We start from the raw sequence: 13,766 nt of genomic DNA on the forward strand, positions 1-13,766 counted from the left end.
GTTTGGTGTCCTAGTGAGGGAAATTTTTCTGAAATTAGAAAGAACAAATACTAAAATCTGTTTTAGAAGATATCTTCCTCTTAAATGACAAATTTCTGTGGAAAAAAAAAAGAATCTTATACGCTCTAATTATAGTTTTAAAAGAGGTTAATTTCACAAAACATTAATTGTGGCCTTAAACTGATTATAGAATTATAGCTTGGTTCACTCCAACCTGAAAGAGGTTGAAAAGTCTTCTTAAGTTTACATCTCTGTATAATTTTTGCTACTTCAGCACAAATACTAATTATCCTCCCATAAGGATGCCACATCTTCCGCATTCTTCTCATGGCATTGTACACAGCATACTGAAACTTTCCTGGAAGGAAGTTCTCTGTCGTTCATCATGAGGGGTCCCTGTGGCAAACACTTTGTTTCACAAAGAAAGCAGGGAAGGTACTTAAAGTCAGGACATCTTTTGCTGTGTTTGAATTCAAAGGACTTGAAAAGGTTGAAGATGGTTTGCTGTCACACAAACAGAATTCAAATACTTCTTTTCTGCATCTGGGGCCTGTCTTGAACCTCCCACAAAGAAAGCAGGAGCGAAGCTCCGAAGCTGTCCAAGAATACTTGACAACCGTCTATAAGAAAGATTTTGTGGTTCAAATCCTCTCTCTTGCACAAAAAGGGAGATGGGTGCCCGCTGCAGTTCCTGCCTATGGGTTACCCTTGTCCACCTTAGGCAGTGGAAAATGGGTATAGAGGAGAGCACATCTGCAATTGCAAACTGCAGCAGAAAATCAGTCCCGTCTCAGACCTGCTTCCTTTCACAGGTTTCTCTCCTGCCTCCTGCAGGTACTTGAGGATTAATCTGGCCTCCATGATTGATTTTTCTCAACAGGAAGCAAATACTTCAAGAAAATGTTTTTGGAACAGCCTTTGCCTCATAGGTCATAGACTCAGCTGTAGCTTTGGCAATATACGGGAGTAAGAGTCTTCCTTACTTTCTAATATTTGGTGGCCTTGGGTGACTTGCACAGCATTGGCATCACAAAGCCTAACCTAAAGATTTGTCCTTTTGATAGTCATTCCAGGCCCCTTTGACAGCAATCTTTGCAGGGACATCAGTAAAGAAATATAATTCTGTTCTCTCCTGATAGGATTGGAGGTTTATGGACAGGATCCTGTGTGAGGGGAGTAGCTCCCTTTGCTGCTGTACATGCTAAATCCAACTGTGTGTGAGAAAGGGCGCACAGTCACACTGCTGCATTAACATAAAAGCATCCTTAAAAAGGGTGTGTTTTCACTCTTTCAAAATACACTGTTGGAAGATAATTAATGAGAAGAATAAGTAGAGAAGAAAGAACCATTAGTGTGAAATCCAGCGAACGCTGCTAAAATGAAAAGAATACTAAATTCAGGTTTGCTAATGCTCCTAAATGAGTCCTGTGTACAGAGACATTACTGTTACCCGCCAGCAGTTTTATTTAATTAAATGTAAAAGATTGATTATGCATATAATTTCAATTGTTTTAAAAATCTAAACCAGATTAGGGATCTGATTATTGTATTTGATAGTATATATTTACAAAAAATCTGCGTGTTGGTTCAGATAAGGGCAGAATGAAAACTATCTGAACCTTCACATCCAGTTTAACTCAATCACATGATTGTGCTGAGGCTTATAAACATCAGGGTGATATGGCTTTGCTGCAGTTTTTAATTCCTGTTCAACCCAAATCCAGGAAAGCCTAGAAGCACTGCATGAAAGCATGCTATTTTGTGTTCCCCATGCAGCAAATAGCACTCTGAAGGCAATCCAGAAATGTTGGATGCTTAGTCTACAGCAAACAGTCAGTTTTAAAGATTCCTCTGTTCCGTGTGCCCACAGGAAAGGGAGCGCGCTGGAGATCTTGCCTTAAGAGTTAGGCTCGCAGTGGTATCAGATTTAAAATGGAATCTCTTACATTGTTCCTTTTTTTTTTTATTTGAAAAATGGACCTTATAGATCTTTAGATCTATACCTTATAGAACTGGTTAAGTTCATTGAAAGCTGTAGCCAGAATATGCTGAAAAATGAAAATTGCCTTTTTGTTTCAGATGTGTACAGTTAAGCATTTTTGCAGGAGATATTGCAAAATAGTTTAGGTCAAAGATTTATCATTTACATCAAACGTGTTTTAGGAAAAGAAGTGGTTTCACTTTCAATAAAACTAAATATTCCCATATAGTCTTATGAAGTAAAGCTTAACAGAACGTAACTACAATTGCTCAGAATCAGTCAGTGAAACTGATTGTTATTGGAAAGTAAAATTAGCTGTTTGGATTTCACCGCTCAAACTGAATGAAATTCAAGGGTAAATGCCATTAGCAATAAGTGGGAACTCCTTCTATATGATTCCATTCAGTTCAGATGCTTAAGAAAGCTCATCAAAGTCATCAAAGAAATAATGAATGTCCTCATTGTGCTCGCTCTTCTCTAGATGGATCAAATGGTCTTTTGGCTCATGTTATGATTAGTACACCAGCACTAAAATTTACACGTACTCATGTCATACACACAAGCCTGTGTGTATGTGTACATAAAGGTCCAGTTTCTACACAGAGTGTTAATGTATCCAGTATATGTTTTTATAGAGTGTAAAAGTAACACATTTAGCTTTGTGTAATGACTAAGTAAGTGTTGCCTCTGCACTGGTGGAAATATCTGATACTACAGAATATTAGGAGTGTTTATAGACTTTGGAAAATACAATTTCTAGAATAAGAAAACCAGTCAGGGCTAGAATGTAATTTTTACTGGTTTTTCATGATTATTTTTTATTGTGCTTCTCTAAATGAAGTGTATAAAATATATCACTGGGGCTCAGCTGAGAATATTTTGGTTTCACAATACAAGTTAGTTAAATGTTGAGCTCTATTTTCATATAATTATGTGCGACCTTCCATGAGAATACACAACCCCTGTCTCTGCTCTGTACTAGGTTCAGACAAAACTCCTTCCATAGCTGAATGCCTTGTGAAATTGTGGATGGATGATGGGAAGAGATATAGAATAGGTGGAGAGGGGAGAATGGGAATATCAGGTACTGAACTATGACTGGAGCCTTCTTAGCAGCACAACGGGAAGGTGTAGGGTAATGGAAGTTGCATCTAAACATGAGGAGGAACTTCTTCACCTTGAGGGTGGCAGAGCACTGGAAGAGGCTGCCAGAGAGGTGGTGGAGTCTCTATCTCTGGAGATGTTCAAAACTCGCCTGGACAAGTTCCTGTGTAACCTGCTCTAGGACGACCTGCTTTGGCAGGGGGGTTGGACTAGATGATCTCCAGAGGTCCCTTCCAACCCCATATGATTCTGTGATTCTGTAATGTTGAAGCATCTTGAAAACAAATCTCTGTGACTTCAGTAGTCCCAGACTAGTGGGTGTGAAAATGTTTGATTTTTGAGTGAGATATACAAAGCGTACAGGATATTTTGCATTTCAGTCTTTGGGATGAAACAAATGGAAGAATCTGAGGATTTCACATGGGAAGGACATAATGTACTGGTTGGAGTTCTCAGTAACAGTTGCTACAGATAGATTTGATGATGTACACGTTAAAAAACACAGGTCTCTGTATATATGTGTATGATATAAACACATGCACAACTGTTCAATTTATTTCTCGTTGCTGCTGATATTTTCTCATAGACTCTTCCTAAAATCCTGGATAAGGTGGCCCCTGCCTTTGTCATGAACAGCTGCAGCTTCCTGGTGGAGAAGTCCCGGGAGTCGACGGCCCGGGTGGTGGTATGGAAGGAAATAGGTGTGCTGAGGAGCTACACCATGGAGAGCACGTACTGTGGCTGCAGCCATGGACTCTACAAAGTGAGTAAATCTTTCAAAGAACCCTGTGCTGCCACCGTTCTAATGCACATTTCATGAGCTTAGAAGGGCAAAGTGGAGGAGACTATGCTTCGCATTGTCTGCTCTCTCCGGACCCAAGTCTGGAGCCACAAGCATTGAGCTGAAGGAATGAGTGTTTTTGAGATGATACAGAGCACCTATCCTTATAAGGGCATTCACGGTGTTGTAAAAAATGTGTTGGCAGGTCATATGGACATCTTTGAGCCTAGTTCTATGGTAGTTTACTCGAATATTAGTGGCACTGCGCACTTTGGTATGGGCTAGTTACCTGAGCATTCACTTGGCTAAATTTAAGAGCTTGCACTGAGAATCCTGCATTTGGAGTTGCCCGTTACTGACAGCCAAAGGTCAATAATCTAAGGCTCGTTTTGACAGCTGTCCATGAGCTCAAGCTTAAGTGATGCCTATGACTGTCATCTAGACAGACCGGTACTCCACATCGAATGAAGTTCCAGACTTCGTAGGAAGGGCTGTACTTGTACTGAATGCATGAGAGACATTGGTCTGTGAGATCTCTTGGCACGTTTTAAGTACACAGGATGAACTCTGGTAATTGTATTTGAGTGATCATAATTCTCCATTCACTCAAATGGTGTATTCTCTCTCTTGTTCCTTCCCAAACCTGTTGCTTTCATTGAAAGGCTTCCATATTCCACCTCATTTCTCCCGCTAGGGAGCAATCCTTATCTATACAGCATTAATAAGCAGTTAAAGATCCTAAAAGACCCTTAAGAAAGGAGCCATTATTACAAATAACAATTAATTAATAAGACATTCAAATGATTATCTTTTGAAGCTCTATACTAATCCTTTTACCTCTCTGTAGAATGCAGCCAGGAAGTACTCAGCTGCTGTTTTAACCATGCTCTACTATACACACATCAATTCCAAGACAGGAAAGGCAGAAGAAAAAAACAGCAGACAGTTTAAAGAAAGAGAATATAATAGCCCTGGGCATTACATCTAACACTCCCTACTCCTGAGAAGTGCTAATGGTTTTTTAATAGGCACCACAGGTCAAGACAGTGGTTTTGAATCTTTTTTAGACAGTGGGGGAAAATCTACCTTGACTGAAGTCAATGACAAAATTCCTAGTGATCTCCGTAGAGGAGGGTTTCACTGATTTCCTAGATAACCACAGTAACACCTAAAACCAGCGACACATCAGATTGTATCAATATCTAATGATTTGTTCTTCTCCTCCTTCAACATCTGTGAGGTCTCTAACCCAAATTTGCTTAATTTGTGCCATTATATGCTGAAATAGTAGAAAAAGAACACTAAATGCCACATTCAGATGTTGCACGTAAGGACTGTGCCATCCACAGGGGCCCTGTATGATATAGGAGAGGCACCAAAAATAAGCAGAAAGACTTAATGCAGATGGCTCAGGATTCTTTTTTTGAATAAATCCTTTAAAATGTGTGAAATTATTTTCTACGTTATTTCTTGTCCGGTTTCTCATCGCTGATCAGGACCACAGGCAGCCACTGAGGACGAGAGCAAGTTGACATATGAGGGCTTGTGACTGGTGACAGAACCCAGTGTTCTCATGGCCCATAAGAAAGTCTGTAAGCTGTAAAGCAGTTCTAAAATTTCCATTTGGAACACCCTGAAAAGCTGAGTCCCACTTGGATTATTGTGTTATTTTTTATGAGGTTATATATCCCCCTTTTTTTTTCACTTTGTTTAGGATTATCATGCATCTCAAAGATGGAGGATACATAGATATTCCCATGAGGGGGCATTTCTTCCACGTTTCTTCTTCATAATGACAATACATACACTTTTTGTGGTTTCTCTGATTTAAAGGCAGCTTTAAAGTATTTCCACTTATTTTTTCCAAGTATGCTACATACCTAACTTGTTGGTATCAAAATGGAATGTAATTTCTTACATTGACATTTATGCTGGAACTGCATATAAATACCTGAACTATCTCTTTAAAATAATTGATATTAACAAGCTATTTCCTCTTCCTTTTAGCGGTCTTTAGACTTGGTTCTTGCTTGCTTGTTTCCTTGTTCTTACAAGTGGGTTACTTAGGGTATGGACTTGACAGGCTGACCTGAAGATTCCATTGCATAATACCGTTTAATACTCAACTGCCATCTATCAAGCCAAAATTACTTCATTAGTATCTGGAAGCCTTGAAATTATTCCTGCAAACTGGAAATTTATCACATAAGAGATCAAGTTTTTCTAGACCCTCCTGCCTGAGTTCTTTGCTCTTGGACCCTCAAGCTGATGTGTGTGTAAACAGTAGACTGCGACCAACACTAGGGCAGGAGATGTCGGCATCCTAAATGTAGAGCTTTCTGGTGTTTGGATTAGTAGATCTGTGTTTAACTGTGAATCAGTTTCTTAATTGTATAGGATTGATCTCCCTGTAGGGGATGTATCTAGAATCTCCCCTGGACAAGCACGCCCTTATGTTTTTGATACTTTTATACCTTGAAGTACAGTACAAACAGCAGCTCAGATTTAAAACATCTCATATGCAGCAGAGGCTCTCAAGTCCGGCATCATTCAGTGAATCAGTGGTCAAACTTCTAACAGAGCACAGTAGACCTGGATCCTGGTCCTTAGCTTTCTTCCTGCTTGTAAGTGATGAAAGTGATTCATTCAAGTAGCCTCTTTGCTGATTGTGAGCACAGAAATACAGTGCTTGGAGTTGCACAGGGACATCTGATAGGGATTGTGCAAAGGATTTAGGAAGAGCAAGAAAGCCTTATAGAGGCTGCAAGAGGTTAAAATATCAGTTGCACAAGGCTGGTAAGTGTGCTCCCTCTCACCAGATGTCGAGGAAGGGCTGAGGTAAACCAGGACTTAGTTTTTCCTGATAGAGAGTCCAGAAAAGCTGCTGCTAGCGTTTTTTTCAAGGAATGTGTGTGTCCTCTCTTGAATTGAAATGTAGCCTTCATTTTTAAAATAGTTTAGTGACTGAAAGATAAGGCAGGAATTTGGTACTATTGATATGTAAATGAGAAAGAATAGTGACCCCAGCCTCGTTTAAAAGTCATTTGATTTCAAATGGAGAGGAGGGCGGAAATGAGAGGAGAAAAAAGATGGTTTGTCTCTGTCGAATCTCCCTGTCTGTGTGATCAATGGAAACACAATAAGCCAACTACCCTTAAGGAAGCGAAGCATAAAACTAAAGAAACTATTGATCTTATCTAAGGTTTTGTTCAACCTAAGGAAGAAGAAAAGAAGGGGGAAAAAAATATCCAAACTCTTTTTCATTTTGTCTGGATTGCCCAATTTAGTCTTTAGAGGAGCGGTGTCTCTGTTTGAAAGTTGCTAAAACCAAAGCAGCCAATTTCCACAGGGAATTCTCCCTTCTGCTTCTGCCAGTTTACAACCCTATGGTCAAAACAGAATACAATTTTTAAAAAAACCAACCAAAAAAACCTGCTTATCATTTCTTTTCTTGTGTGAAGGCCTTTACCCCTCCAGCTCACCCTGAGATTTTATTGCTCCCTCCCTTTTGTGGGATGTTGAGCCCCTTCTCATCTTCGATTTTTAAAAGACTGAAAGCAAGGCTGTACTGTAAGAAGTTCTGCTGAGCACAGGTGCAGTCATGGCCCCAAACGAATCAAATCTCCAGTGACACATATTGACATTTTCCTGAGTTTCATGCGTGATTAATTTTTAAACTCCCATATCTCTTTGCTCTACTACATTTTATCATGTTACACTGTTTCACCATTCTTCTCGATTCCTTGTTACCTGGCCTACTAATTAAGACCCATCTATAGCATATTGGACTGTGCTGTTCAGTTCATTACTGCATCTATCCTCCTACAAATTAATATCTTTTGTGCCATGGTATACAGCTGAGTTCCAAACTGTATGTCTTGGTAATATAGCAAATATCAAAAATTCAGCTTCATGCTCTATGCTATCTTGGAAAAGGATTTTCCTTGGCATTTTATGCCTGCTGGAGGAGAGGTAGTACTGACAGAAATAGACTTTAGCTCCTTGCTTCAAAGGGATTATAAACAAGAAGTAGTAACAAATGAGTTTTAAAATTATTGCAGATATCTTGACAGTGCCCTTTGAAGGAGATTTTACTAGTGATATGTGTCCCTCTTTGAAGAAAGCCTTGGGAGAGCTAAGAAAAAAAATATTTTTTTTTTTTCTGTCCAGTCTAAAGCTTCTAAGTCAGAGGAACTGAATACCCCAAATTTTCTTGTTGGACTTGATTAGAGGGAAAAGCCATCCCTTTGCAGAGATGCTGGAAGCAGAGAGAGCAGCATCAAGCAGAAAGGCCATACTTCGTAAGACTTACTGATAGTGGTTCAAAGTGTCTTTGTTGGACAAAAGTGGTGAGAGTTAGTCTAATAAATTGGAAGACCTCATATTATCCATCCCCTCTAACCTGGCTAGCGTGGGCTGAATTATTTAAAATGAGTGATGAACCAGGGATTTACCATGGTAATGTGGCTGAACTTAAGCAACATGCTGAGATGAAAGTCTTTCCTCTTTCTACCTCTTCAGAGGTGGATTTATCTGGTTTGAACTGTTCCTGCCCAAATTAGCTAAATTGTTATCAATGTATGATTTGTCCATTAAATTACAGCACTATTTCTTTATAGTTATCTTTAGGCAATGAAATACTTTTTTCATCTTCCTTACTATTGAAGATTATTTACCAAATTTCTGTGAGGCATTTTTATGCATGCTTTATTCATAAGCAATTTATTAGAGTTAATGGTCAGAAATTGAGTTGTTTTGATGGAGTTTGCAGGTCACATGATATTACTTCTGTTCTCCAGTAAGATGTATATTGTTCTGGTAATTGGAAGTCTGGTGCACAAACTTAACAAATAATTTTAATTTGGCTTCTTGCCAGTATTCAGCCACCAACAAAAATGGTTTCAGCAATATTCTTGCCATAAAAGCATATTTGATAGGTACTTGCAGAAAGAAAAAGCAAAGAAATAATATATATTCTATGCTTTCTGGTGTACATTTCTGTAAAATGTTTACATAATCTTTGCAAGTCTGACAGGCTTTTCCTCATTTCTGATTTCTTCTGACCCCAAGAGCTTACACTTTTCCTAAGTATGGGTAAGTCTCAAAAGCATTCAAAAGTTTCTTTTCAAAAAAAGTCATCTTTAAAACGTGTGTTTAGCTGACCCTCTGTGCTCTGGGGATCTCATTCAAAAGCAGATGCCAAGAATAAGAGAGAATGATTTTCTTTCTGATAATTCTGCTTCCAGTTCTGGTCCAAAGTGGCTCAAATTGGAAGCAGCTGTAATAGCAAGAAAAGTATAGAAAAAATAGTTATCTAATAGTAATCTAAGGATTGAAGGTTCAAATGAAAGGGTTTGTTCAGTTTCCTTAAGTTGTTACCCAAGGCAAAAGTTTGCATCCTATTTGCTTTTTTTTCCTGCTGCTTTTATTTCCGCCAACCCCTTGCAATAATTGATTGATGATGAAATTTGTAAGATATTCTAATTGTACCTTTTAGGCGTGTGGGTTTCACTTCATAAAACTATGTAAGGGTTAATGGTATTTAGGAAGTGGGGAAAGAGAAAAGAGAAAGGGTTTCTTTTGAAAGAAATTAGGAGATGGTGGGTGCTTGTCTTCCTTAGAGACTTGTAGGTTCTTATATGAACTGCTGCAGGGTTTTTCCTCATTAGTGTTTTTATTGGGGTTTTTTGTTTGTTTCTCATTATTTGATTAGTAACACCAACTAGAGAAATCACATGCTTAATTGTGCTCCAATCTGTTTGGTTCGTGCCACATTAAACAATAGGAGTTTGAAGTTGTGTTGGCTTTGGTGCCCTCAGATTGTTTGGAAAAGCAATTCACAGAACTGGGGGAACTTTGGGCCTTACATCTCCAAGAAAACTGGAGCTTGTTAGTAGGACTATTCCGGCTGGTCTTATCTTTCTTGATGGGTAATAAGACAGTTGTATTAAGGCAAGTGTGACCAAATTCACAAGATATTTATATTATCTCTGTTCCCAGAGTCATGGGTGTTATTGCTGTTGTACTTTGTTGAAGGTGCTCAATATTGTCACTTGGGAGGGCCATTTATGTGCATTTAAAAGTCTGTAAATTTTGCAAGAAGGTAATTCAGGCTTCCATGCTCTGTCTTCCCATTTCCTGATCCATCCCACAGTCAGTTTAGCCTTGCAGTTTTCAGAGAGCTCAGTAGTTGAGTAGGGTCATTTTACTTGTCATCATTTCCAGAGAAGGCTTATTTCTTCTTTGTTTGGGATTTTTGGGGGCAGGGGAACTGGTTTGGGTTTTTTTTTAATCCTATATAGGACAAGATCAATTTCTGACACTAGTGTGACTGCTCGAAGCATTTTGCCCCCCTTCCAAGTGTTTGCCAAATGTAGGTGTTTTATGAATGACTCTGAAAAAGCAATGGTCTCTTAATCCCATAGACTGAGTTTGCTACTGTACGAACAACAACTGTTTTCTCAGGGCAACTGAATAATTCCTTGCTGCTTTCAAGAAGTTAGTATAGGGGTGGTTGCCTACTAAACACTGTGTGGTAGTCCATCTGTTGAGGTGTCCCATGAATGCTGCCATGAAACAGATTTTGGAAGAAGTCCTCCCTGGCACCTGCTGCAGTGGATTTCAGCTGTCACTCGGGCCATCTGCTTTCCTGTTCCCGGGTTGAAAGATTCAAGTGTTACGGGACTGAGGGACCTTCCATTGTGTTTGAACTCATATGGTTACTAGAAACAGCAGAGAATGACACTTAATGGAGAAGAATGGACTCATACCTTTCTTCAGCCTTCCTGTCCCCAAAGCACTCAGGAAGCACTAAAAACCAACACAAGAATTGTTAGGGTGCACTGAGCAACAGTATTTTAGTCTTTCTCATTATTGATGTATACCTGAAGAATAATATATTGGAAATTTTTTATATATATTACAAAAGATGATCACTGATGCTAGCTGGATTATAGATGAAGATACTAATTGAAATTGTTATGTTTTATCTTAATTACTTCTCCTGTGATGTTGAGCCAGCTGTATCCCTGACTTGCTAAGTTCAGTGGTGTTGCATCAGGGTAGATTTGGATAATTGGCTTTGAAGAGATATTCCAGAGACCTTGACATTCTTGGAAGGAAGGATGCGTTATCAATGCAGTGGGAATAGCTTGTGAATGTGTTCCCTCCCTCTTAGACCCTGTCTGGAAGGAAACAAGAGTGTCTCTGCCAGCTCCATTGCTGATAAAAGCCAGAAGCAGCACTAGATTTTATCCTTAGTCATGTACTGGTCGGTAAGTTATTCTAACTGCAGACCTTTGAATAAAGAAAATGGGAAAGTCTGTACAGAAGGGCTGTCACGGTGGTGATTTTAACACAACTCAAACTGAGTTTGAGGCACCTCTAGTGAGAATGAGCCACAGGGAAGTGAAATCACAGCCTACTCCCACTGCTCTAGTCTTTTAAGCTTGCTGTGTGATTCTGTTCTGAACTTTCCCACCAAGGTTAGTACTTGTGTACCAAGGTTAGTATAGTGTAGGTTAGTACTGATCTCTGGCATTTCCAGATATTTCAGTCCCAGACTTAGCTTTTAACACAGCATATTCACACAGGAGTGATGAATCTTTCCAATATGGAAATGGGCAGACCTGTTAATGTTTCCAAAATGTGTAGTTTATGAAATTTAATTGCCAGAACATCATAGTGATTAGGATGAAATTACATTCTTTTGGTTTGTGTCCAGATAACCTGTGCTTTCTTATCCTGTTAGTCTATATTGAGACAAATGAGTTAGTCCATGGGCATCCCAGGGTGATGTTGCAGGCTGCCACAGAGCAGTCCTAGCAGATAACTTAGGGCTCAAGAGTGGTGCCCTCATGCCATTTCATGTGCATGGATATTTTCCTAGATTCCTTCTCCTTCAATGTAAAGACACTGCAGAAGCTGCAGAAACAGGAGTGCTGAAGATAACAGCATAAAATGGAACAGACAGAAGATTGTAGATAGAAGAACATGGGAACTTAGGTCCCATTTTAGGACCTCAGAGTCATGCAAATCACGTTTCACTTTCTCTCCTACTTAGTTATTCAGGTTAAGAAATAGAATGCAAATCAGAGCTTGGCAGAAAATATAGGTGCTATATCCTAACCCAGATTTTGTTGGTAAAAACCTGTTACAGAAGGAGAAAAATATGGTCCCGAACCACAAAGAAGTGAAAAATTTGCTAGCTTCTCTGCCGTTTGGAACCAATTCTAAAGTTGACGCTAAGGGGATGTCAGCTCCTAAGCAGACAGCCTGGCTCAATCTTCAGCCCTTTGGCAGAAGTAGTATCTTAAATCAACTCTTTTGTCTCTACTGTTGATAGATTATTGGGTGCTGACTGGCTGTGTAACTGGAGAATAGGTCCCATGCCATGTGGTTAAATTATGGCACAATAAAAAATGACGACGGGGTGAGATCATAATAGATCTGACTGTGCAAAGCTGGGAGATATCCAGTTCTGTTGAGGTTCAAAGGACATGGCTGGAGTGCAGAATAGTGAAGCAGAGCAATCGTGTACCTCTTTCTCAGCCCACTCTTTTCCACCATCATATAATGGGACCAGTTGTCTTAGCTCTACTGTTTACCCTTCTGTTTGGAACCCAGTTCCCAACAAATCCCTGCAATCTCCTACATTCCTTTCACTTGCTAATGATGTTAACAATTCTAGTTGGTGGTTTGCTTTTTATTAAACCAAGGGACGTTGCAAACTCCTTGAGGCTGATGAGTGGGAAACAGATTATCTCAATTCTTTCCTGTCTTGAATGCTGATGTTCCTCTAGATTTCTTTTTTCCCCCCGTGTGTTGTAAAAAAAGTGATATTTCTGCGTTGTTTATGGGATCTTTCCCTCAGCTGCGTTTCCGCTTCCCTAGATACTTGGTTGCAACCTGGCTCCATATTCCAATGCTGTACGTGAGAAAGGAGGTGATAGGTACTGACTTAGAGGGGGTTATCAAACTGTTTCCCTGCAAAAGGAATCAGAAGTGCAAGCACCCTGTCATACCCATCTTCTAGAATTTGAGAGAGCAGGATTAGATGGAAGAATCCCAGGTTTTGACATTACAGATCTGGGCAACCTAGATGCTTGAAGCAAAAAAATCCATTTGCAATTGCACTTGAGGTTGCATGGAGAAGAGATTGCATTTTGTGAGGGAACAAGATACGAATCAATGGCTGACCTCCATATTTTCACCCTGCTGGCAAGATACTGTTATTGTGGCCCCATTTGAAAATGAACAAACCCAGTGTACTCGTGCAGAGACATAAAAACAGCAAACCCTATCACCTTGTGACAGAGGGAGAGGGTCCTTCCATGTGTTGTAAGGAGGAACAAACTCTCCTGTTATTAAAATCAATGCTGCCACGCTCAGAAGTCAAACTGTCTTTTGTAGTGCCAGAAGGCTGAAAATGACTAGCAATTTGTGGTCAGACTAATCTCTGAATTGTGTTTATTCAGTTTATTGGGATAGTTGAGGACCTGGTTTGACTTCAGATGTGGATTTGTTAGAGCCTTAGCTACATTCACAGTACAAATTATTAGAGCAAACAGAAAACTACAGAAGTGAAGCAAACTAGATGCTTAAAGATTATTTTAAATTTTCTATTATAAATATTATAGTGGTGACAGAAATTGCAGTCACACACGTGTGTGATTTTTCTGGATGGAATGTTCCTGTTTTATCTGAAGCCACTAAACCATCCTGAATGTCATGACCTTGAATGCCCAAGGGATTGCAGTCTGCTAAAGAAAAAAATGTCTTGGGGAGGATAAGGGATAGAAAAGCAACATTCCTAATGAAAACTAACTGCAGTATTTCAATGGCGTCCCTTTAAAAGTCCAAATATCATTGCACATCATCCTTTCAAGTTTTCTGTGGAAT

The 13,766-nt window shown here is 39.4% G+C and overlaps 1 protein-coding gene across 1 annotated transcript in view; it reads left to right on the top strand.

Annotated features, from left to right (window-relative positions):
• Positions 1–13,766, top strand: part of AGBL1 (AGBL carboxypeptidase 1) — a 274,834-nt gene that overhangs the window by 141,298 nt on the left and 119,770 nt on the right. Inside the window, exon 20 of the mRNA XM_074155673.1 lies at positions 3,672–3,848. Within this exon, the coding sequence (XP_074011774.1) occupies positions 3,672–3,848 (177 nt within the window). The remainder of the gene's footprint in view (positions 1–3,671; positions 3,849–13,766) is intronic.

The sequence above is a fragment of the Numenius arquata genome, chromosome 11 (genome assembly GCF_964106895.1).
Source record: "Numenius arquata chromosome 11, bNumArq3.hap1.1, whole genome shotgun sequence".
Lineage (NCBI taxonomy): Eukaryota > Metazoa > Chordata > Aves > Charadriiformes > Scolopacidae > Numenius > Numenius arquata.